Source organism: Phascolarctos cinereus, unplaced genomic scaffold (assembly GCF_003287225.1).
Source record: "Phascolarctos cinereus isolate Bilbo 61053 unplaced genomic scaffold, phaCin_HiC Scaffold_4;HRSCAF=312, whole genome shotgun sequence".
Taxonomy (NCBI): domain Eukaryota; kingdom Metazoa; phylum Chordata; class Mammalia; order Diprotodontia; family Phascolarctidae; genus Phascolarctos; species Phascolarctos cinereus.
This window is the reverse complement of record NW_027555847.1, coordinates 157,106,866-157,133,430: the sequence shown is the minus strand read 5'-3', so window position 1 is coordinate 157,133,430 and position 26,565 is coordinate 157,106,866. Positions and strand designations below refer to the sequence as shown.

The 26,565-nt window shown below is 44.7% G+C and overlaps 1 protein-coding gene across 1 annotated transcript in view; it reads right to left on the bottom strand.

Annotated features, from left to right (window-relative positions):
* The window catches only part of DNAI1 (dynein axonemal intermediate chain 1), a 252,535-nt gene that overhangs the window by 12,783 nt on the left and 213,187 nt on the right, over positions 1-26,565 (bottom strand). Inside the window, exons 16-19 of the mRNA XM_020966929.2 lie at positions 15,329-15,408; positions 10,163-10,311; positions 9,831-9,930; positions 7,468-7,653 (exon numbers count right to left, since the gene is read on the bottom strand). Of these exons, the coding sequence (XP_020822588.1) occupies positions 7,468-7,653; positions 9,831-9,930; positions 10,163-10,311; positions 15,329-15,408 (515 nt within the window). The remainder of the gene's footprint in view (positions 1-7,467; positions 7,654-9,830; positions 9,931-10,162; positions 10,312-15,328; positions 15,409-26,565) is intronic.

The window sequence follows — 26,565 nt, the reverse complement described above, 5'->3', positions numbered from 1 at the left end:
AGAAACGTTACTAGAACATCAAGGTACAATCTGAGCCAATACTCAGAGAAAGGACTGTGAACCCAAGTACCACCCTCTGGGTAGAACTGCAGCTGGGCAAGGAAACAAGGGCTCTGTGTCTGTACTGGAAATTTAGCAGATGCTGACAAACCATCCCAAGCCAAAATGCCCTTCCCTTCTTGCATACCAACTCCCATGGGGGCACTTCCACCCCAACCTTCAGCCCCCGACTCAGCCCAGCAGCCCCAGGGTCATTTCCTTTTCTCAAGGGAGCTGACCCCATGCCCCTCCTCCTGTCCAAGGTGGTCCAAGGACCACTTGTCCAAGGTGAAGAACCTTCTAGATGCAGAACCATCTACATGCACCCCAGTGCAGCTGGCACTGGCCTATTGGCTGGCCCTGCTAAGGATAAATAGCACTGTTGGCTTTTGACTACTACAGGATGGCCTGTTTACCCAAAATGCACCACATCAGCACAGTGTCACGGCCTGAGCCATGGGGTTCTTCTCACCTTTAATTCCTGGCCAGGCCCTGACCCTGCAGTGAGATGGGGGAGAATGTCTGGTACCCTAAGCAAGGCCATGCCATCTTAGGTGGGTAGTTTTAATTGAATTCCCTCCTCCCCATCAGGCAGCTTTCTGGGCAGCTCCTTCTGGTTCTATCGCCAAAGCATCTCTCTGGAGATACAGAGAACAAAGGATTCTTATTCCCCTTTCTCCCTTCCTGGGGCTGTAGAGATAAGCTCAGGTTTCCATAGCTCTCCTCCTCCTTCCCACCTAGGCCCTACACGGTGCTTTCTCCCTCACATTCCTTTTAAACCTAATGCTGATCAGTTCTTTTCTGTCCCAGTCCTTGCCCCAGAGCAGAAGATGGAAAATGGGATCTTTGCTCCTATTGACTTTTTTTTTTTAGGGAGGGAAGGTCCATCTCCAAGGCTATCTGAGATCCTATTCCTTCCCCCTATCCAGGAGGTAGAGGTGACAAGAGGACCAATGGCTAGTGTTTTAAATGAATATGTGATAAAGGAAGCATTCATACATTCAGACGCCTAGCTTCCAGACACTCGGCTTCCCAGCTTCCCACCTACTCAGACACTCAAACATCCAGCTCCCTGCACTCTTAGATACCTAAAGGCCCCTCTCTCTAGGGGAGACAGAAAGGAGCCGGGCTGGATCCATGTCAGGATTGGCCTGGGATAAAATCTCTGATTCCTCCCTGCCTATAATCAGACATAACCTGCCTTCTGCTTTCATTCCCAGAAACCAACTTGAATGGCCAAAGAGGGAAGAGGGCTGGAGGCACATGCACTTCCCACAAATAACAGGAATCTCAGGGCTGACCCCTCCCATTTTTGTCCTTTCTTTTCCTCATCCTATGCTAAAGATCAAGTTCAGGTTGTTGTACATGCTTAGTAGATATTTGTTGAATTGAATGAATGGATATCATGATCAGCTCTTGGAATATGCAGTCTCACTGCTTTTTCCCCAATGCCTTCCAGAGATGTGTGGGTCTTCTTAGGGAGGAGTCCTTCAGAAAATGGTCCTTCAGTAGAACATATGCCCCTGGGCAGTATGGACTGTCCTTGGGTCAGGGAGCTGGGAAAAGAATGTTTCTGGATAGAATTTTGTCTGAGACTTCGTGTCCTTGGTCAGGGTTTTGATGTCCCAGGCTTCTGGCTTTCACTGGCCTAGGGAACTCAACACTTTCCCTGAACATTGGACTCAGAATCAGGATGTGCATTTGAATCTTGATCCATTTACTACTAATATGATTGTGGACTGTGGGCCAAGTCACTTAAGTTTTCTGGGCTCCACTTTAAAATGAGTAGGGTTGGATTAAAAAATCCCTAACTTCCTTTCTAGGGCTTAGAGCCTATGAAAACCGCTGGCTTCTGCCCTGCCCTGCCCTTCAGGGATGGGGTACTGATGCAATGGAATCTTCTCCTCTTTTTCATATTATACCTTTTATAACGAGTCACTTTGACTTGCTCCTCTCGCAGAGATATCAGTGTTGTACTGAGACAATGGAGTGTGTGGGGAGCACGCTGGGCTTGGAGTTGGTAGACAAGGGTTCACACACAAAGTAGATGTCTGACCTTGGATAAGTTGACTCACTTCAGCTTCCATCTCCTCATTATAAAATGGGGTTGATCATGCTGGCACTGCTTATCTCACTGGGTTGTTGTGGGGGAAATGCTTTGTGAACCTTCCAATGCTTTAGAACCAAGTACAATTTTTTTTTTTGTAGCAAGCAATGGGGAAAAAAAAAGTAGGTGCTCCTTGATTGGAGAAGGATTAAACAAATTGTAGTACATGAATATAAAGGAATAGTATGCTGTGATAAAGGATATGAAAAATTCAGAAAAGCAGGGAGGAGTGAGGAACTGATGAGATTTGATCTAAGAAAACAATATACACAATAATGATATAAATGAAAGAACAAAAACCAATCTGAATGCTTTGTTAATTATAATAAACAAAACTTAGCCCTGGAGAAGGGTTGAGAAAACATATTTTCCTTCCTTCTTTACAGAAGTGGAGGGTTATGGGTGTGGAAATTTTCATATACTCTCAGATACTGTTGATATATTGGTTGCTTTGCTGAACTGCTTCCCCCCTCTTTCTTTTTTATTCTTTGTTACAAGGGATAGCTCAGTGGGTAGGGGAGGGAAGAGAGATATATTTGGAAATGAAAGTGATATAAAAATAAAAGTTATCTATTAAATTTTTTAAAAAGGAAATGCGAGCTATTCTTAATCACCCCACAGCAGCTTAATGCTTAGATTTGCCACAGCAGACCTGCCTAGATGTTAGATAGGCAGGCCCCCTGCTCTTGAATGGGAAGAAAAAGGGGTTATCCAATGAACTTTGGGGGTAAACTTGGTGTTGGGCTGAATTATTCTTTTTTCTAGGTAGTGGGAGCAACTCTAATAATATCTTTTGAATTATTTTCTACTTCTCTTTGAGTGTGGGAAGGGAATTAGCTAATGATTAAGGAAGCATGGAGGTGAGGCATCAAAGTCCCAGCCATAATCATGACATTTCCTGATTGTCTGAAAGTGAGTCTGAGATTGTAAACCACTTAGCCAATCTGGTGTAAGATACCCAGGTATGGGAATCCCAAATCTTCAGATCTGGTAGGAGTGATTCTGAGTCCAGGATAATGGGCTCCAGTTATAGGGAATCATGGGGGCTGAGCAAGGCCCAGAGAACTTTAACTATAGAAAAGTTTTGTAAATCTGGCACTGCCCAATCTGTACTGATGAGAGCTTCTCTTCCCCCTCCACCCCATTTTCAAATATAGTCTCAACTGCCTGAAATCTTATTTTTGATATTTATGTATGCTATTTTTTCTCCCTTTTTCCAAAAACACACTTTTTGGCCTCGAGTGTGTGGTGTCAAGAATAAGAAGAGAAAAAAAAAGCGTGGGTGCTAGGACCAGGTGCTAAGTTACAGTGGCAATGGTGGAAGAAGGGGGAGGCATATGTAGTCAATGATTGGAATTCATAGGACTCAAGCCAGAGAGCCAAGTCAGTTCTGAATGATAAAAAGGAAGCTGGCATCCTGAGCAAAGGGATAAAATTCAGCAAAGGCTGGAGGATGGAAAATCCATAGGCCAAGGACAAGGGTCCTTTCTGAGAAGGGGCTGATTCTCCAGAAACTTGTTGTGGTCAGCAAAGTTTATGGCCTAGGGTATTATCCTTCTTAACTGTTCAGAAGGTAACCCTTTCAGGGAGAGAAGGACAGTTTCAGATATGGCAAAACAGATTCTAGGAGTTGGGCCAATTGCCTTTCATAGAGCCAGCTTTCATTTTCTGAGCTCTTTAGCAGTCAGGGTAACCCCTAAAGACCAGGACTGACCACAAGGGTTCCATGATCTGACACAGGCAGGCCTGAGAGCTCAGAAGGTATTGTCAAGGTATTGTCAACGGCACAGTCATTATTGCCCAGCTCTCTGGTATAGGCCTGGTGCCTAGGACTCCAGGCAGCTTTCGGTACAACCTCATGCATGATGCTTTCTCGGAGACACATGCAATACTTGGGAAAAGAGGGAACTAGATTCCCTGGCACCATAATATCCTGATGTGTGGAGCTTTCTTGCTCTCCTTCCTTCCAACATAATTCCCTATAAAACTAAATGACAAGCCCCAGTTTAGAAACAGCCCTGAGAGGCATGGGCTATATCTCCTTATATAAGCTGCCCACAGGCAATTTCAGAAAGAATGAAAGGCTGATGCCAACATCAGGGCTATAGTAGCAGCTGCTGCCTCCCTGCTTTCACAGCCCAACTGCCTTGCTTTCCTGATTCTGCTAATATAGGCCGCTGCCTGTGATACAGACCATTGGGACCCACTAATCAACATTCTATCACTTCCTTTCTTTGGGTATAGTTGGAGGTCCATTTTGGGTGAAGGCATGCTGTTCCTCTGGACCTGCCATTTTGCAATTCCCTCCTGGCTCAGCCAGACCCTTTCAAGATTCTGGGGTGATAACTGTTCTCTGTTCACTTGATGGGAAGCCATTATGCCAGGCCTGGGCTACTGGAGGCCTCTGGTCCAGCTGATGGCTATGCCCCCTGGCTAGGGCTCCCCTCCTTTAGCAAATGCTTTCTTCTCTGCATCCCCAGGAGAGTTAGCCCAGCCGCCAGGAACGCGCCCTCATTAAGCAGCAACGGAAACAGTATTTCTCAGGCAGACACGTTTTCACAGCCTCCTCAAACTCAGTGCAAATTAATTAAGAACATATTTTATCAGCTACAAGATTCATCTCCAAGTACAACTAACTCCTGAAACAAGGCCCAGAGCTCAAAGCTGGGCTGTATACACTGCTCCTGCTTACTACGGCACGTTTAACCAATTAAAACCCCTTTACTTCATGCCTCCTTTATTCTGTGGTATTTATAGCCAACCCAACGATGGCATTAGCAATAATTACAGGCCAGGCTCTGATTCTCCATCTTGGGCCCATTGTCTCTACTCTGGCCATTACTACTAAATTGGCGAGAACAGCCATCCATGGAAATGTGCAGCCAGTATGAATAAATGTGAATACCCCAGGCAGCTGGGGCGCTGGGGGGTGGGGTGAGGAGTGTGAGACTGAGGGAGCAAGCATGGTAGGAGACCATTCTGCTCCTGTTTATTAATACTGTAATCTCTATTCCTGGCTAGATAGGAGCAATCCACCTCCACCTGGTCCCTGTCCTGGCCCCAGTCGCGGCCCTAGCCCTACTGTTTCTGCTCTCAGGAAGTCAATTCAAATGATAAGCTACACTCAGGGTCCTGAATGCTTACTGGTAGTGTGTGGTTGTAGAAAGAGCAATGGATTTGGAGTCTGAAGACCTGGGTTAGAGTCCAGGCCTTGCCACTAACTGGTTATGTGACCCTAGCCAGGTGATTTTTACCAAATAATCTCTAAGGTCCTTTCTGCCATATCCGTTCAGTGATTCTGGACCCCTTGGGCTCCAGGAAGCCTAGTTGCATGGCATTCTAGCCAGGCTGTTGTATTTTGGGCTATACACAGAAAAAGGGTCCCTATTTTTAATCCCATGGCTCTGGAATTGCCTGTGAAACAGGATTGGAAGAGAAAGACCTTGGCATCATCTGAGGCCTTAGTAGCCCTGGACATTGCTTTGTGGGAGCACTGAATCAGCCGATCCTTTCTCTTATCTGCAGCTCAACCAGGCCTACCCAGCCCATAGCTCAGTCCAAGCTCACCCTTTGGGCTGGGTTTGCTTGGCCTGGGATGGACTCTGAATTCTGGGCTGAGATCTGCCCTATGACCTATTGCTGGGGTAGACTCTGGACTGTGGGCCAAGTCCTAACTGCATCACAGCTACAGTGACCTGATAGAGGGAGAGGACTCAGCAGATCAGAGGAGGCATGTGGTGAGTGTTTGAGAGGGAGAGCCATTGTTCTCATGGCTGATTTAACTTATCTTTCCTCATCCAGAATCCTGCTACTGAGGAAAACCCCTACCCCACTTTGCCTCTGACCTCAGCTACCCAAATCACACCTACAGGCTGGCAAAGGATAATGGACTAACCCTTTCTCTCTTGGGAAATCTTATCCATTTCTCTACCTTTACATGGATACTCCCAAATTTCCTCCAGCCTCCATCTCTCCCTAGAATCATGAATCAGAATCTCTATTGAGCATCTCCTACTTGGATGTCCTATCAATAGTCCAAAACCAACATGTCACAAACCAAGTCCACTGTCTTCCTCTCAAACCTTCTGCCTTCTCCTGATTTAGCCAAGGGCAGCTCAGTGCTCTTTCCCCTTCATCACCCTGCCCACAGAGCCCGGGGGTGATCCTGCTTCCCAAAGTGTCCATGGCCAAGTAGTAAGAAGCTGTGGGTGAGCCTGTGTGGCCCAAGGGGCAGCCATGAGTTCAATGCAGGGTCACAAAGGCACCCTTTGGGGGCTACCCAAAAAAGCTGTTCTTCCCACTACCAGTCTCCTGTGCTTCCTCCCCATAGTTGAGCAATATCTGGCCATGCACCTCTTGGTCCTCATGAACGTCCTTGCTTAATCCCTACAATCCTCTCCCTGCCTCCCAAATTGTGCTAACTGTGGGTGTCTCCCTGACAGCCCCTCAGAATTTCCCCTGGCTCCCAAACACAGCATGCTCCTCTGCCTCCTAAGCAATGTTTTTCCTTTAGTTCCCAAAGTTATTTCTTCCTCTGGCCCCAGATAGAGCAAACTTGCTCCCTAGCTTACAAATAGAATGAACTCACAGAGCACTTTGGCCACCAGGTTATGCTTCCCTCTACCTTTCTGAGCTTTCTCCCAGCCCCTTTTGTTTTTGTTTTGTTTTTGTTTTTTGCTTTTTTGCTTTTTGCTGGGCAATTGGGGTTAAGTGACTTGCCCAGGGTCACACAGCTAGTACATGTTGTGTGTTGTGTGTCTGAGACCAGATTTGAACTCAGGTCCTCCTGACTTCAAGGCTGGAGCTCTATCCACTCCCAGCCCCTTTTGCAAACTGAACTGAACCAGCTTCAATCTTCTGCCACCCCCAACCCACATGAGCGCCCCCACCTCCCAAATGTAGCTGACCCTAGATGAGTATCCCAGCCCCACTGAGTTCTGAGCCCTCTCTGCCTTCAAAATTCTCTTTTTTAAAAGTGGGCCTCAAAAAAAAAAAAAAAGGAAAATGCTAACTATACATGAACCATTCCTGGGAATGGTTGATTTTCAGATTTGCAATGTATATAATATACAGTGGGTCTCCTCGCTCTCTCTCCCCGGAGAATGGCACCAAAACCCCACGGGGAGCTCTGTCTAGTTCCATTTGCCTAGGATGGGCTATGACTATTCGAAGTAAATAGCCAGAGGCTGTTGAGATCAACCCAGTTCTCTCAGAATTTTCTCCCAAAACCCCAGCCTGTTCTCCAGATGCTTGTCATTCCCTGGAGCCCAACTAGCTTCTCTCCTGGTGAAGGAGTTTACAATCCAGGTCAAGCTGCTTACCTTGGGCATCTTGCGAAGGTTGGGTGAGAGTTTGAGGCAGGTGACCTGACCACGATCATCCCCGACAATAATGATAGGGTGAATGGCATTGAACTGCACGTGGGTAATCTTATTTTTCTTCTTGGCCACTACTGGCTGGTTGCAGATAGCCTCATATTTGTTGATGACCAGGTCGAACACATGTGCCTGCAAGGAGGAAACATTGAGAGCTGTGTTTTTGACAATAAAAGAGCAACAAGCCAGCTCAGACATCAGTCATGAGGTAATAGTAACTGGTATGTAAATAAAGGTGCTGCCCAGGCAAAGGGGTGCTTTGGCAACAGGGCCACATGGGAACAGCAAGGATTTGTATCATAGAACATCGTCAGGGACCTTAGAGTTCATCTAATCTGAGCCCCTCTTTTTCTAAAAAGGAAAACTGAGGCTAGATAAAATGATTTGCTTATGATCACGTAGAAAATTAGTGCCCTAGCTAGGATTGGAACTTGGCTTTTCTGACCTCTATACCAATTTTATTTTTAAACCAGAGTAATTCATTTGGGCAAAGCCCCGAGGGAGGGACAGGTACTCCCCTCAGAGGCTGCTATACACCATGTAGCAACACTAAAAGGACCCAAATGCCTTAGAACAGGGGTAATGATTAGCCTGAAGTCCACAGACCTCCAGAAGTCTCTGGACAGATTTCAGAAAGTCTGTGAACTTAGATGAGAAAAAACAAACAAACTACGACATCTTTATTTGGTACAGTGGAAGGAGTGCTTGCTCTGGAGTTAAGAGGCCCTGGTCTCAACGGTGCCTCTGATGTTCACTTCCTGTGAGATCTTGGGCAAGTCATAACCTCTTGGGTCCCAGTTTCCTCATCTTTAAAATGAGGGGCATGGAATAGATGACCTCCCAGGTCCCTTCCAGTTCTGGGCCCCTTTGTGAGAAGCTCTTCCTCTTCAGAAACATCCTTCTAATCGGTATGCCCTGGTACCTAAAATCTCATCGTGAGAGCTTAATTTCTTTGGGTTAAGGATTTCAGACAAGTCCCTCTGGTGGAGGTTTGAGCTGGGTTAATGAGTTCAGTCCAATGTGAGATACCTTTTTTAAACACTTTGCTATCTAGGAGATCACTGGGTATCTGAGGGGAAGTGGGAAGTCCACCAGAGACAAATTTTGACCTAAGAATGCTGCTGTGGGCTGCTCCCTCTTTCACTCCAGGCCTGGAAATGACTGAGTTGCCAACCACCAGTTACTTGATGCTCAGCCTCTTGAGAGGCAGGATGGAGTAGAAGGATCTGGGTCGGACTCTGGGATCTGCTCCTTACTCCTTGTAAATCCCTCTTGTCTGGCTGGCAGCCTCTTCTTCTGCAAAATGAGGGCTTTGGAATGGATGGTCTTCAAGGTTCCAGCTAGCCCTAAATCCTGTGAGCTATGAAATGCCACCTTAAGGGGCCCCCCAGGGATCTGCCCTGCCAAAGGAGGGAGGCCTTGGGCATCAGAGCAGGGATCTGGGCAGGTGAGGAGCCAAGAGGAGGAAAAGCAAGGATGGAGCTGAGTGTGATCAAATGCATACTCTGTGGTCATTCAGAGCACCTCAGCATGGGCTATCTAGTGCCACCTCTCTGCCTTGACCTCCCTCCTTCCAACACACACGCACACACACACACACACACACATGCATGCTCATTACACTGCCAAGTCTCAGTTAATGGTGTTCTTGGAATATTTCCCTTTCTCTTCCTCCACGCCCTCCCCCCAATTTGGCTTGGCCAGATCTCCAAACATGCTTAAACTTCCTCCACATTCAGATCTTAGGGACCATCAGGGCTACTTTGACAGGTTCCTCTGCCCTCCTCTCAGCTGGAATCTGGAGACCCCCAAGCCTGGATATGGACTTTCACCAATCAGAGCTGATGGGGTGAGGGATGGGGACTGGTTGCCCTGAGAATGCTCTGACTGAGTCTTCTGCTTGGACGGCCCTCACCAAAAAGCCAATCAGTCAGTCAGTCATCAAGCACTTACAATATGCCCAGCAGTGTACAAAGTGCTGGGGATTCAAAGAAAGGCAAAAACTATCCCTGTCCTCAAGAAGCTTACATTCTAATGGTGGAGATGACATGCAAATAACTGGGTACATATCAGGTATATATTCCACATCAATAGGAGGTAATCTCAGAAGCCTAATCAAGGCCACAATGGACTCACGCCCTCCCAAATCCTTCCCTACCCTACCACAGGTGGCTGAGCTGAATCATTAAATCAAATTGACTGATGCTCCAGGCTCTGCTGCCTGACCTCCAGTGGGCTGGGGAGTCATACCTGGACCAAGGCTGGCAAATGTGAACTTGGGGGTTGGGTGTTGGTGACAGGGCTCTTACCTTCCCATCAGTGGTGACTGCAGCAAAGACAGTAGAGGAGTACGGGGCCCAAGCTATGTCACCCACAGCAGAATTCAAGTCATAGACGAACATGGGTTTCCTGGAACAATGGGAAGATGAGCAGAGGGTAAGACAAGTCAGAAAATAGCTAGTGGATGCCTCTCCTGGTAGGGCTTGGATCCCATCCCTGAGGGGGTGATCCCTACACTGTTCCCTCTCCCCTTGCCCCCCTCCAGTCTCATTTGATATTTGGTTCGCAGGTCATTTTCTGCCTCCCTTCCTCCCCCCTTCCCTCATTTGATGATACAGTCCCAGAACTCCTTTTCCCTCACTTGATGGTGTGGTCCCAGATTTTCACTGTCCAGTCAGAGCTGCAGGACATGAAGACTTTGGAATGGTATGGGTTCCAGGTAACTGCGTCCACTGCCATGTTGTGGGCCTCAAACGTGTCAAGGAATTGGCTTGAGTAGGTTTTGGAGCACTATGGTAGGATCAAAGGTCAGCAGTCACTCCTATCCTCAGGATAGAGGCAGCTAGATACTAGGCTTGGAATCAGGAAGACCTGAGTTCAAAACCTGCCCCAGCCACATACTAGCTGTGTGACCATGGGCAAAGCATTCAGTTTGTTGATGCCTCAGTTTCCTCATTTGTAAAACGAGGGCATTGGATTTGATGGCCTCTAGGTAAAATGATGATTCTGTGACTGTGAAGGCATTGGAATCTCATCTTGTCATTTGCTAAGACAGAGACAGACTCAGAATGTGACCCAGGGTATTTTCCTCCCAGGCTAATCTCCCTTTCACATTCCCTGTATCTGTAAAAGCAAAAGATGCTTCCTAAACAACAAATAAATGAATGAATAAATGAACAAACGAATGAATGAATGAGTAAAAAAAGAAAAAAACCCTCTCTCGCTATAGAATACAGAGCAAACAGAGAACAAGAACATTTCTGGAAATCAGGCCAGAAAAGCAGTTAAAGTCACTTGCTCCCTGCATCACCCCAGGACAGGCAGGGGCATGGCTATCTCAGAGTGGAGGCTCCTCAAGATCAGGAGCAGGTTAGGGCCCCTCCCAGCTGACAGGTAGAGGTAGAGATAGACCACATGGCAAAGGAGGAGCAAAAGGGTGGTTAACCTGTCCCCCCTGGAGGGAGATCTCTCGTAGGAGCCCATCTGTCCTTGACCCTGTGGCATTCAATACCTATCATTTACCCATCATTTGCCAGCAGAGATGGTGGGCTCAGTGTATCTGACAGCAGCACAAAGCTGAGTAGGAGGACTAACACATCGGATGGAGTCAGGATCCAAAAAACAACCTGAGAAGCTAGAATGATGGGCTGAATCTAGTAAAGTGAAATTTAATAGGGATCAACGTAAAAGTCATTTACTCCTTAAAAAACAAACAAACAAATCATCTGTATAAGCATGAGATAAAGGAGGCATGGCCAAGCTATAGTTTATGTCAAAAAGTTCTGGAGGCTTAAGTGGATAACAGCAACCACCAGTGTACAGTGCCCAGTACATAGTAGGTGCTTAACAAATGCTAGCTGACTGGGCTGATTAGCACCCTAGCCAACCAGGTGAATGGGATCTTTTCTTAAAATTCAATTTTGTTTTATTTTCAGATCTATATTCTCTCCCTCTCGTTGAGGGTAGGGATAATATACATATATATGTATATATATATGCACACACATACACACATGCACATATATACATATATACATATACATATATATTAGATTTGTATTTGTATCGCTAGGACTTAGCACGGTGCCCGGAGCACAGTGATCACTTAATAAATGGCCTGTTATCTACCACTCAGAAGAGGATGACCAGAATGGTGAGAGGATTGGGAACCAAAGATCATTTGAAGAAACTGAGGTGGATAGAGCACTAGCCCTAGAGTCAGGAGGACCTGAGTTCAAATGAGGCCTCAGATATTTACTAGCTATGTGACCCTGGGCAAGTCACTTAACCCCATTGCTTCCCCCCACCCCCCAAAAAAACCCAACCAACAACAACAACAAGAAACTATGTCTAGTTTGCAGAAGAGAAGGTTATTTGTGTGATAACTGTTTTGCAGTATTTGATACATCATTATAACAATGAAGGGTTGGACAGAAGTAAGAGAAAATGGTAGAAGTTATAGAAGTGTATTTCCTCTCTATATAAGGAAAAACTTCCTAATAATTTGAACTCTCCAAAGGTTCATCACTGGAGTTTTTCTAACAGGGGCTGAATTACTACTTGTCATCAATGCTGAAGACAGGATTCCTTTTCAGGGAAAGGTTGGACTGGATGGCAGCTGAAATTTTTGAGATCTTGTCACTCGTTGGTGCTAGGGAGCCAGGGCCTGGCGTCTAGCTTAAAATAACAGGGAAGAAGAAGCCTGACCTCACCTGACAAGCAGAGGAGCTAAAGGAGAAGGTTAAGACAGATCAGAATGAAAGAAAATCTTCAAACCCAGGAGACAGCAAGGCCCACACTCCAGCCAGGGAGAAAACAAACAGAGAAAATGATAGGTTTTCCTGAGGCCAGGGATGGGACTGGAGGGGATACTCTATCAATGGCCAAGGGAGGCATCCACAAGGTTAGGGCAGGGCCTGTGAGGTGGGAATACTGACTTTGGAGCCCAGACACAAAATGACTTTTCCTTCCGGGGGGTGGGGGGGAACGAAGATCAAAGCTAAGAGACTTCAGAGGGACAGGGGAAGGGTCTAAAATCAAAAAGCAAACTCTGGATGAGGACTAATAATAATAATAATAATACTTAACATCTATATAGCATTTACCATGTGCCAGGCACTGTACTAATAACATGCACTTTACAAATATTATCTCATTTGATCCTCATGACAAACCTGGGAGGTAGGTACTATTACTATCCCCCTTTCACAGATGAGGAACTGAGGCAACCAGAGGTTAAATGACTTGTCTGGGGTCACACAGCTAGTAAGTGTCTGAGGCCAGATTTGAACTCCTGATTCCAGCCCAGTGCCACCTAGATAGATAGGCTACTTATCCATGGCTATAAGCCATAATTGTGCCCCTAAGATGAACATGCATCTTAACTTTGGGGAGAAGGGAAGGGAGTGTTTCCCTGTGTAGACACAGGACCCACCAATGGATTGTCCACACTTGGTTAGAACCACAACCCAACTTCCCATGGAACCAGGGGAAGATGTGCTTGGGTGCTTTAGATAAGCAGTAGACCACATGATTCCATTTTCATTTTGCCCCAGATCTCCTTGACAAAGGCTGGTCTCAGTGGCAGAGGGTCACAGTCAGGCCAAGGACGGGGAAATGAGAAAGCCAGGGAAATGAGCTGTGTGGGGGCTGGGGCAGCCACATGGGCCATGTGGGAAGAGTTAGCCAAAGGCTCTAGTGCTGGGTCTCAGAGACATTAGTTTCTCCCCATCCCTCCCTCACCCCCAATGTCTCAGTTTTTTAAAAAGAGAAAAGGGGAAATGGTCATTGGAAACAGGAGGAAGAGGGTTGATGGCTGAGGACTCTAGATAATTCAAGACCTGTCAAAGCTAGAGGGAAGGACTTAGGTTGAGGATGGTGCTGGAAGCGGGAGATGGGATAATCTGAGGAGTTCACTCACTCGTTTGGTCCATAAGGACCGGGGAAGAGATGGGGTGCATCATCCATTGTGCAAGAAAAGCCTTCCCCCTAAAGGATCTGACTTGGGTTTAAAATCAGCTCTGCCCCCTTAATACCCAAATATGCTTGGGTAATTGACTTAACCTCTTTGGGCCTTAGTTTCCTTATCTGTAAAATGAGGGAAGTGAATTAGAGCTACTATTATTGTTTTATCTATGATGCTGTTTTCTGCTCATTCACACTACAGCATTAGTGACTAATAATATTCTGGGTCCAAGAGGTTTTACATTCTCATAAATGCTATTTAAGGTCTCGGCCACAAAATCCAAGCCTTAACCCAAAGGATTAAATCTCAAATGCTGAGATTTCAAGCACAGTAACAGGTTGGAGCGGGAGGAGTAGCTTTCTGGTGCCCCCAATACATCAGCCTTCCTCCACACTCAGGGCAGCGGCACTTAAGGCCCCCTGACCCCCGGCCAGCGCCATCTCATTCTGTTCCTCTCTCAGGGACACCCCCTCTCTCTGCCACCACACTGAAACCTCCTAGCATACCAAGCAGATCCCTGATCCCTGGCAAAAGGGCGGCCTATGCTTGCTGCTTTATAAGAATGCAGACAGCCCTGTGGGTAATTAAGATAATGATTTACTTGGCTTCAGAAATGCTAATAGCAGAGCACTCTTCTGTTTTCCAAAATTATTCTGGGCTAAAAATTAGCGAGTTACCATGTAGCTGGGGGTGGGGGGGGTGGGGAGGGAGAGGAAGGACTATCCAGGCGGGGTGGGAAGAAGGGAGATGGTTGTTAATCTTTGGTGCAAATAAAATGTTTTCAGAAACATATTGAATTGGTAGAAAGCTGTAGAGGCCCTATGAGGCCCAGCTCCAATCCTACTTCTTCTATGAAGTTGTTGTTTTTTTTGGGATTTTTTGGAACTCAGCGAGTCCCCCACTGAGCTTCCCTCTCTCTGAACTCTTCCTTTACATAGAATCAATGCCACGCTCATCCCTTGATCGCTTACTCTATCTAAGGCTTGTGAATCTTGTCTCCCCAACCTAAGAACTCCTTAGGGGACGAACTGCATCTGATTCTTCTCTATTTCCCCTCTATCCTCCCCCTCCTCCCCCTAGCCTAGGACTGGGCACCCAGTAGTTGTTAATAAAAGCTCATTGTTGGACTGAGATCAGCTCCCGGAAGTTCTTTAGTTAGACTCTGGATTCCTAATGGAAAATTGCTGAGTCCTTTCACCCTCTCCTTTCCATTTAAGCAGGTCCCTTCAGGAAGCCTTCCTGAGCCAATGGGCTCCAAGGCAGGGAATTTTCCCCAGGTCCTCCCCAACAAGCTCCGGATGGCCCCTCCCACCCACTCCTTAGAAAACCTGTGACAAACTGGATTTCATTAATGGAGGCATCTGTTTTATGTCAGCCCTTGGATCTCCCGATTTTTATATCTGTCTTGTCTGTCTCTCTAGAGCCTTTGGCTTCCTCAGGGTGGGCCTGGGGCTGTTTAACTTTGGCTAGAGGCTTAGAGAGGAGGGATCATAGGATTTCAAGCTGGAAGAGACGTTAGAGCTCAGTCCAATCCCCTCATGTTACAGATGGGGAAAATGGAGACCCAAGGACCTAAAGTGACTTGTCCAAGGCCACAGCTGGGATTACAGTGCTCTTCTAGAATAGGAAGAGATAGATGGAAGGAGGGATTTGGGGGGAGCACAGAATGATAGGTACAGATAAGACTGGTTTGACAAAGGATGTTAGTTCTTCTCCTCCCTCCCCCCTTTACCCCTTTCACCTAGAGTTCCTGAGATGGGAAAGCTTTGAGCAGGGGAAACAACTCTTGAGGCCTCTCTCCTCACTTTTATTTAGGGGTTCTAATGGGCATAGTTGTCTTACTTTGTAGATTTTACCCTCCTCGGTGCCCACAAGAAACAAGTAGTCGATCTGTTTGTGGAAGTCGAAGGCCGTCCCACAGCCTAGAAGGCAAATGAGAGTGACATCACTCTGGGCCCCCGTCAGGCTCCCCATTTGAGTCTGTTGCCAGACTGAGCAAAGAGCTAATAAAGAACAGTTCTGTGCCCTCACCTCCAACACCTTTGGCCTTCCATGGATCTTTAGATAATGTTACACAACTGTATTCAAGGTAAGTATGAAGAGTAGATGGGTAAAAGACAAGCAAGGAAAAAGATGGGAGACAAGGGACAAGACACTTGGTGCTCTGCAAAATGATGGGTTCACCCAGCCACAGACTTTGTGATGGCTCTGCAGAGATGGCCTCTCTAAGCAATGACACACAGGCTTTACAGACAGTGACGGCTTCTGCAGTATTAGGTTCTGCCAGGAGCACCATGTTCTGCAAACAGGACAGGGTTCTACAAACAATAGCTATAATCATAAAACTGAGGATGGTTATTTCATGGGAGATGGGAAACACACCTACTATGTGCATGAAATACCATCTTCTCAGGCCAAGCAGAACAGGTGTGGTAATTACCCACTAACCAGCTTCCCATTCCAAAGCTGCTACTCGAGTCAGGTACAGCTCCCTCTTATCTATCAGGATAAACCCAACCTCTTCAACTTGACTTTCTTTTTTTAATTTCTTTTTTTCCTTAATAGTATTTTATTTTCCCCTGGATTACATGTAAAGATAGTTTTCAACATTCATTTTTGTAAAATTTTGAGTTCAAAATTTTTCTCCCTCCCCCCCCTTCCTGAGACAGCTAGCAATCTGATATAGGTTATACATGTACAATCATGTTAAACATATTTACACATTAGTCATGTTATGAAAGAAGAATCAGAACAAAAGGGGAAAACCATGAGAAAGACAAAAATAGTGAAAATTGTATGCTTCAATCTGCATTTAGACTCCACAGTTCTTTCTCCGGATGTGGTTAGCATTTTCCGTCACGAGTCTTTTGGAATTGTCTTGGATCATTATATGATCGAAGAAGAGCTAAGTCTATCACAGTTAATCATCACACACTGTTGCTATTACTGTGTATAATGTTCTGGTTCTGCTCACTTCACTTTGCATTAATGGAAGAACGAAGATGAACCAGAACGCAGATCTCCTCACTCCCAGTTTGGTGCTCCTTCTGTAATACTAGACTTGGTCCTTTCTTCTATTATTCCCTCCTTCTCTCCTCTTCTTTGCTTATTTAGCACTGACTTATATTTGTACGTGCTCTTTTCCCTGACAGAATGTAAGCTTCTTGAGGGGAGTGACTTTCATTTTGGTCTTTGATTCCTTAGAGCCTGGAACATAATAGGTACTTAATAAATACATGATGATTGATTTTTCCCCCAAATGTTTCCCATTTTTAAAGACCCAACTTAAGTGTCACCTTCTCCATGAAGGCATCCTTGATCACAGTGGTCTCTTATTTCTCTGAACACCCAGAACACATCATGAAGTAATGGCCCAAATTAAAGGAAACACCGTCCCCAACTAGGCCCATTTCTATCTCTGCCTGTCTGAGGTCCATCAGCTCTCACTGGGCTCTCTGGATTTCACGCTTGGGCCATTTCTTTGCATAGGTTGAACGCTCCCTGAAGGAAGACACATGTTGTCATGCTAAATGCATCCACTAGGAATTTATGTTCTCCAATCTCAATTGGGACCTTGCTGCCGCTAGGTTATCCTTTTATTTTTCCATGATTCACTCTCCATCCCACTCCCCTAAGTAGTTGTTTTTTCTTTCTCCTCTCTTCAAGCCCCCCAATGTCTCTTCTGCCTGCTTCATGTTTCCAACCAATTTCTTCCTATCACACTTTACTGAGAAAATCAAGACTATTTGCTATAAGCTCTCTCATTTTACCTATTCTGTACCTCAAACCCCATTACCTTTTTACTCATCCTCCACTCGTTCACTCCTGTCTCTGAGGAAGAGGTGGCCCTTCTCCTTGCCCATGCCCCTTGACATGTGCCCTTGATCTCTGTTAGGAGCTTGTCCCATTTCACCTCATACATTTTCTTTCTTTCTTTTTCTTTTCTTTTCTTTTTAATTAATTTATTTTGATTTATCAACCATCATTTCTATATACTTTTGAGTCTAAAATTTTTCTCCCCCTTCCTCCCCACCACCCTCCCGAAAACGGCACACAATCTGATATAGGCTATATATACATATATATATATATACATACACATACATACACATTCTTATTAAACACATTTTCAGATTAGTGATGCTGTAAGTAAAAATTAGAACCAATAGGAGGAACATACATTTTCTTTCTTAAAATACACACACACACACACACACACATCCAACAAATCTTTATGTGTTAGGTGGTGCAATGGACGGAGTGTTATACTCAAAATCAAGAAGAGCTGAGTTCTAATCTAGCCTTAACTGCTTACTAGATATATAACCTTGGGCAATTCACTTAACCTGTCTACTTCAGTATCCTCATAATAGGACCTACCTCTCAGGGTTGTAGTGAGGACGATATTAGACAATATTTGTAAAATGCCTTGCAAACCTTAAAGCACTACACAGAAGCTGTTTTTACTATTATTGTTATGATTACTATCCTAAGTATTGTGGGGGATAATGAGATAAATAAGACTCGGGGACTGTCCTTTAGGAGTTTATAATCAAGTGGGAAGATGACATTCCCATAAGAAGCAGTTAAGAAACAATGCAAGATATGCATTGGGGTAGTTAGGTAGTACAGTGGATACAGCAAATGGGGCAGCTGGGTGGTGCAGTGGATAGAGCACTGGCCCTGGACCCTGAGTTCAAATCCAGCCTCAGATACTTGTCACTTACCAGCTGTGTGACCCTGGTTAAGTCACCTAACCCTGACTACCTTGCCAAAAAAAAAAAAAAGAAAAGAAAAGAAAAGAAATACTGCAAGATAGTATATATGTAAGACGCATAGGGGAGAGCCCTAGCCCCTCTAGCATATGTGTGGGGAGCAGCCTCACTTGTAATAGGATTGCCCAGTACAATATGAGCACTGTATCTGCAGCTGTTCCTACCTGGGCTTGTGAATGCAAGGTCTGGGGGAAAATATAAATCATGATATCTGTCTAATATTCTCTACTGTTTGTGGGAAACATATTTGCCTAGGGGTATATGTGATTGTGGAATGTATTTTTAGTTTGTGAGACATTTAAACAGGATCAGTGTCTACTCTTCCCCAGCATGCCTCAGCTTGCCCTGAAGCACAAAAGCCTCTTATTCCAGTAAATGGTCAAAGTCTCTTCCCAAATCTCAGACAAGAATTTAGTGGCTGCCTAATTTTTACTGTTGTTGTATGTCCCCTGCTAGACACAGGATGGACTTGATAACATGGGAAGGGGAGTTCAGAAGGTAAACCACATTTTAAGCACTTAGAAGGGTTCAGCCTCTGTTACTCCTATTTTTCTTCTAACTTAGCATGCGCAGTGACCATACCTCAGTAACAACCGTCTCAGCAGATGGGCTAAACCAGGCCGAAGATAACCAACAGGCCTCAAACCCATTGGTGAGTGAGGGGAGGTTTACCCCAAGCACGTGAAGACGTCCCCCCAGCAGAATGGGTGGATGAAAACAATTTGCTCCAGTGGTCATGGAGATGGCAAAAGGAGTCACTGCGGAGCACTTAGAGCTTGGTCAGTCATGGAAGATGCCAAGGTCATCCACTGCACTCCAGGCCACTGCCAGTTATCTTGACTTTGGTCCTGTCACCAGACTTCCATGACTCTGGAAGACAGTGAGGCTGACAACTTTGTGCAACTCTGCCTCACTTAAATCTTCACCTGTGACGTCTTTGGTCCTCTTCAAAAACTAAGGACAAACAGTAACAGCAACAACTAAGCAGGAAGTAAGATGTCTCTCATTCATTTTCAATCTCTCCCTGTCTTTTGGCAGATTTCCTGCTGCCTGTAAATATGCTCAGGTCCATCCCATCCTTAAAAAAACCTTCAATGGAGTTGCCATCCCCTCAGATCACTATCTTGTGGGGCTCCTCCCTTTCACCAACAAACTACTAGAAAGAACATTCACAATTAATTTACCATCCACTCTCTTTCCTAGTCCTTATAATTTGGCTTCCAATCATAATACTTGACTGAAATGACATTTAAATTTAAATGGTATTTAAACAGCTTAAATTGGTTGGCCTTTTCTCGATTCTCACCCTTCTTGAGCTCTCTTCAACTTTTGACACTATTCACTACCCCTTCCTCCTAGGCAATCTCTCTGCCCTGCACTTCTGGGATCACTGCTCTCTCCCATTTCACCATCCATCCCACTCTTCTTTGATTTCTTTTGTACATTATATATCTCCTGTCCACTATGGGACTCTGTCCTAAGCCCTTTTCTCCCTCTGTAGTGATCTCATTTGCTCCCATGAGTTCAAGTATTAATTCTATGTAGACTCCCGAACTTATATATCAAATCCTAATACCCTCACCCCAATCATCTGTTGCCTGCTGGACATTTCTTCTTGGATGTTCTATTGGCATATCAAACTCAATACAGTTATCCCTTCCACATCACGACTTTCTCTACTGCTGTTTTGAGATATCACGGGTCAACATAAGAAATTAAATGTGGATTTCAGGGGAGTTTCATGGAAGCCATAGAGGACATGCGAAGGCCAGCAGACGACACAGAAAAAGTTCAGAAACTCAGAAATGCATAAGTATATGTATAGTATTGTATAACATCAACATACTTTTATCTCTTAGTACTGTAAACACCCAATAAAAGAAAAAGAAAAAATTCAGACCTTCTCTGGTATGAATGGAAGGCCAAAAAATTTTAGGTGGATATTCCAGATCACAGGGGTGCTGTGCCCCTAAGCCCCTCGATGTACAAGGGACAACTGTATATCAAAAATGGATCTCACTGTCTTTGCTCCTAAAGCTTATACTCCAAACTTACCTATTTCTACTGAAGGCACCACCATTCTAGTTTTTCAGTACCATAACCTTAGAGTCACTCCTGACTCTTCCCTCTCCTTCACTCACTATCCAATCCAATCCAATCCAATTTGGCAAATCTTGTGGTTTCTTCCTCTACCGCATTATTCACATCTGTTGCCTTCTCTCCACTCTCTCGGCTGTCACCCTCATCGTCTCTTCCCTGGGCTACCATAATAAACTCTTCTAATTGCTCTCTCTGATTCCAGTCGCTACACTCTCCAGTCTATCCTCCTCACAACTGCCAGAAAAATCTTCCCGAGGCACAGGCTTGACCATGTCACTCCCTTGCTTAAAGATCTTCAGTGGTTCCTCATTGGCTCTAGGTAGAGCACAAACTCTTCAGCCTGACACTTAAAGATTGCCACCATCTGGCTCTCAATTACCTTTCCAAATCTTATTTTATGTGACTCCCCTTCATGGACCTGATGAATGGCTCTTCATGAGCTCCATCTTTTATAGCCAGGCAGTTGAACAAATCATCTCCTCATCTCAGTCTCTCTGAATTCCCATCTTCCTTCCTGACTTAGTTCAGGTACTATCCCCTCTATGAGGCCTTCCCTAATCCTGCCAACTGCTAGTTCTTTCTCCCACACTAATTTAGGCAACAGTCATATTCTCCCAATAGAATAAAGAATACTTGAGGGCTGGGACTGTCTTTGTATCCTCAGCATCTAGTAAGGGGTGTCTGTATAGGGGATAGGGACTGGATCTATGACTACATTATGTTGTTATTCAGTCATTTTCAGTCATGTCTGACTCTGTGACTCCATTTGGAATTTTCCTGGCAAAAATACTGGAGCGGTTTGCTTCCTTCTCCAGCTCATTGGACAGATGAGGAAATGAAGGCAAACAGAGTTAAGTGACTTGCCCAAGGTCACACAGCTAATAAGCATCTGAGGCCAGATTTGAACTCAGGAGGAGGAGTCTTCCTGACTCTAGGTCCAGCACTCTACCCAACTGTACCACCTAGCTGCCCTCTATATCAGTATACAGAACTCACACTGAGGCAAATTCTAACATTGCACATCAACAACTTATTTGTCTACAACTTGTAGTTTTAGAGAATTGCTGACAGCACTAAGAAGTTAAGTGACTTGTCCAGGGTCACATAGTCAGTATGTATCAAAGGCAGAAATTAAGCCAGGTCTTCCTGGCTTTGAGACTAGCTCTCTCTCTATACTAAGGCATATTGCCTCTCATGATGTGTGCACAGTAGGCACTTAATGTGGAATTAAATTGGACTGATGGCAGTGGTGACATTAGGTCCAAAGACCAGAGATTCCTGGGACCCAGAGAATATGAGAACCCCAATAAGGGACGGATGAGGAGGGGAGGTAATGATAGCTATGAACTTTAGAATCAAAGGGTCTCAGTGTTGGAAAGGATCTCAAAGGCCATTTAATCCAATCCAGGCCTGAAGAGGAATACATTATACTACAGCCCTGTCAAGTGGACCTGCAGGCTTTTCTTGAAGACATCCACTGATGGAGACTCTCAGGGTATATCATCCCACTCTGGGACAGCTCCAGCTGTCAGGAATTTTTCCTTATACTTACAATTCAAAATCTGCCCCTCTTCAATTTCCACCAATAGCTCCCAATTCTGCTCTCTGGAGCCAAGCAAAATAAACCTAATTCATCTTTGACATTAGAGCCCTTCAAATATTTGAAGATACTATCATGTTCCCCCTAAGTCTTCATTCTTCTCACTTGAAAGCCCTTTATTTTTGTCCATTACCTCATGTAAACATCACAATCATCCTATGAAGTATCCTGGTTTACAGTATTATCTCCATTTTACAGATAAGAAAACAGACTCAGAGTGGTTAAGTGATTTGCCCATAGTCACATAGCTGGTAAGGGTCAGGATTTGAACTCAGAGCTCACTGGCTCCAAGTCCATTGTGCTAGCCAATATGGCTCAATGCTTTTCCCAGTTCTTGCATGGTATTGAATTCAGTCTTCTCATTGTCCATGTAATGCTCCCAATCAAACCACTACTACAAAGAGAAAGGATTTACTTTCTGAAATCTGTTTCTGATCATTCTCAATTTTCAGGATATTTCTACATCAGTAGTTATCATATTTCTTGATAGCTACTTCATATAATGGTGAAAGGAAGAAAGAATAGAGTTTTCTCTACCCTATCAACAATGTGTCACTTTTCCAACATAGCATTACCTAAGTCAATGTAATAACATTTAAATTGCATTTTTGATATCTGAATCATTTCTTTGAGAAAATGTCACACACTTCTCTGCCTGGGCAATTTCCTTATACGTATAGTGAGTGTGGTCACCCCTGATCACACACTGTCCTATACTCTTTTGTTTTATACCTTTGAGTACTATCTTTCCAAAACCTGTGAGCTCCCAGTGGATAGGGACTGGATCTTTCTTTCTTTCCTTCTTTCTTTCTTTCTTTCTTTCTTTCTTTCTTTCTTTCTTTCTTTCTTTCTTTCTTTCTTTCTTTCTTTCTTTCTTTCTTTCTTTCTTTCTTTCTTCTTTCTTCTTTCTTTCTTCTTTCTTTCTTTCTCCTTCTCTTCTTTCTTCTTCTTTTTCCTTTTTTCTTTCTTTCTTTTCTTTCTTTCTTTCTTTCTTTCTTCTTTCTTTCTTCTTTTTCTTCTTCCTTCCTTCCTTCCTTTCCTTCCTTCCTTCCTTCCTTCCTTCCCTTCTCTCTCTCTCTCTCTCTCCTCTCTCTCTCTCTCTCTCTCTCTCTGTGTCTCTCTTTCTCTCTGTCTCTCAGTCTCTCTCCTTCCTTCCTTCCTTCCTTCCTTCCTTCCTTCCTTCCTTCCTTCCTTCCTTCCTTCCTCCCTTCCTTCCTTCCTCTTCCTTCCTCCTTCCCTTCTTTCCTCCCTCCCTCTCTCCCTCCCTCTCTCCCTCCCTCTCTCCCTCCCTCTTTTCCTTCCTTCCTTCTTTTCTTCTCTCCTCACAGTGCCAGGCACTCAGGGAGCGAGTTCAGTCATTACATGCGTTCAGTTTCCCTAGGATGAATTTTAATTTCAGATTAAGCCCTGCTCAAGGCAGACAGTTCTCCAAGCTGTAGGTACAGGTAGTATCTCAGTGAAAGGCTAGAAGCTAAAGGTAGGTCGTTCAGGCAAGAAGGTTCATCATCAGAGCAACTAACAAGCAAGCAGGAGTCAGAGCCAGGAAGGAAGGAATGCCCAAGATCTGGAAGCATGTGTCACAACAAGTGGCGTCAGGATCTGGGGGTCGAAAGCAAGCAAATGCATTGTAAAGTTCGGCGAGAGATCTGGAAACCAGGGGTCCTAATAGGTTTGAGCTTACATAGCATTGCATCCAATTCTAATTCGCTCAGTGCGATGACAGTGCTGTCCTCCTTTTGAACTCTGTTGACTGGGCTAATCCTCTCTTGGTCTTTTGACTGAGCTTCAGCTGCGGACAGCTCCTGGCCACTTCTAGGGGAGCCATCGAGTTTGTGCAGGGGTGGACAATGTGCACACTCGACAGTCTTATGTTCAGCAAAGTCTTTGGTGTCCAGCCCCAAAGATAAGATTGAAAGCCTGGTCCTCAGGAGTCACTATAGGTCGTCAGTCCTCTTCAAAAACAAAGGATGAACAACAACAGGATGGAGTGAATCTAGATAGAGTTAGTATGGCAAGCTCTAGATCCTGGACTGGAAAGCAGCCTGTGCATAGGGACAACTAATGGTTGGAGCTCCTCAGTGTATGAAGCAGGGGAAGAGGTAGTAGCACCTCTTAACAACCACAGTGAATTTTAATCTGAACCGTCTGACTTTACCTCTCAGTCAGTAATCCTGGGAAGCCCTTTAAGCCCACAGCTCTGCACCAAGGGAGGTTGTTTCAAAATCCAAACACAAGGCTAGACAATCCTGATTCAAGCATTGCTACAAACTTAACCCTTGCCTTTTGTGGGGATTTTATGGCTTTAGTCTCCAAAGAAACACATCCCCAAGTGCCTGGGACTGTATAGCTTATATCCTATTAGGGAGATTTCAAATCCCATTCCAAGAGCCAGGCCATAGTCACTGACATTGCAGATTGGGCTAGGCTCCTGGGAAGAACCTGGAATTGGAAGCTAGGAGACTGGAATTCCAGCATTGTCTCTGGAGCTTTGTGACCTTAGACTGGTCTTTTTGTGAAGAGAGGGACCCAGGAATTCTCAGAACCCCTGCCGAAAGTGATAAGACAGGACATTGAGCCATTTGCTTTTGGGAACACTCAATTTCATGTGCCCTTGAGAAGGTTAGAGCTTCAGGAAAAATTCAAACCCCTGATATTCACACTGGGGAGAAACCAGACCTTTAGATTTCTGTCCCATTTTATCCTCAACTTTGATTCCCAGGACTTCTTTGAGGTCTTTCTTAGCCTGCTTGTGAATGTTCCTTGACTCATAAAAGGAGATTCTACACCATGCAGGAAAGCTTGGGATGAGCTTTGTGCTTTTCTGCAATCCCCCCCCCCCCCCCAAGTTATTAGCCTTATCCCATATGAAACTATTAATACCACCTAAAGGATGCAATTTAGAAAGGCATGAGACCAGTACATGCCTGTTGCAGAAACCATGGATCCCACCTGGGACTGAAACTTCATAGAAGTTTGGGGCTGGTTTGCTCTATTAACTTTTGCCTAGTGTATACTCTCCCCATAGCTAAAGCACCCATCCAGTTTAACCTGTTCTTCTAATTCATGCCATATGAAACCACTAGTTTTCTGAGTACAAACTACTTTCCCCTAATACCACTCCCCTAACACCTATTCTATCTTATTCTTATATCTTCCCAATGCCTATTTCTTTCTTTTCATCTCTCCCATTGTGCCCTCTGGAATACCTATTCCATTGTCAACAAATTCCACTTCTTCCTTTATCCTGAGTTCCTCCTGACTCTCAGTACCCTACACATACTCATTTGGTATCCAACCGGTCACTCAACTCTCACCTGTGGCTCCAAGAAGCTGTAGCACATGCAGCCACCACAGCTGGGTAAACCATCTCAGCAGACAGGCTAAACCAGATCAAGAGTAATTGACAGACCTCCAGCCTATTGGTGAGTTAGGTGGACATCTACCCCAAGCATGTGAAGATTTTCCCTGGCAGAACGGCATAAGAGAACAATTTGTCCTACCGGCCATGAAAATGGTTGAAAGTAGGCACTGTGGACCACATAGAGTTTGGTCAGACATCAAAGAGGCCAAGATATTTCACTGCATCCCAGGCCATCACCAGTCATCCTGACTTTTGTCCTGCCACTGACTTCAAATGACTCTGGATGAGAGAGTGAGGCTGACAACTTTGCACAACTTTGCCTCACTTAAATCCAATTCACATGCAAATCATTACTCCATGATGTCATTGGTTCTCTTTGAAAATGAAAGACAAACAACAACCTGACATAAATATCCCTTTTCCACTCTGGGAAGTAGTATCAAAGGATTTGTAATTCTTTTTATTTTTCTATTAGTTCTGAGCCCCCAGCCAGAGACAGTACTTCTGGCAAAACACTTCGATGTTAGCTCTATCTTTTCTTTGGGGATGTTCCTCTCTCAATTGCTTCTTCCAACTGTATTCCCTATGGCTATATTCTACTAACAATTGCTAGTGGTTACCACTATTTATAAAAAGTACACATTTAAAACAAAGATAGGTAAACAAAGTCCAATTTCACAGCCTCACACAATAAAGGTTTCAGACTCCCATGAAGGAGCTCAAGGTTGGAAAGGAGGTACAGGATTACTGACTTGGGGCATGTAATCTTGAGGGGTTTCAGTGGCACATCTTGTCTCCTGGCACCTCATGCTCAATCAGCTCAAGCAGTCTCATCCCACAGTCCTGGCCCCTTTTTTTGTGGTGGCTGCCTCTGCATGTAGTTCTTCTTTTTCACATCTGCATGGCTTTCTACAACTTCTGTTTCTCTAACATCATGCTTCTTCTGTTTATTCCACTGGGAGCTGAGTTCCTCTGCTTCTTCAACTCAGTGAACTGACTTCTCTGGGTCACTGAGTCATGACCTATCATTTATCATCCTATCCCACTGTTTCCTTTATGATTCATTCAAGGGCTAATTTGTACCTCACTGGCAGATCATGACATTATCATGCTTCTATCAGGTCCTGAACTTTCACAGAGCATATTTTTACATTTATATAATAATATACAATAAGTGTGCTCCTTTTCTGTTTTTTTTTTTGCCTCCCGTTATTTCATAAACATCTTTCTAGATTTCTTTGTA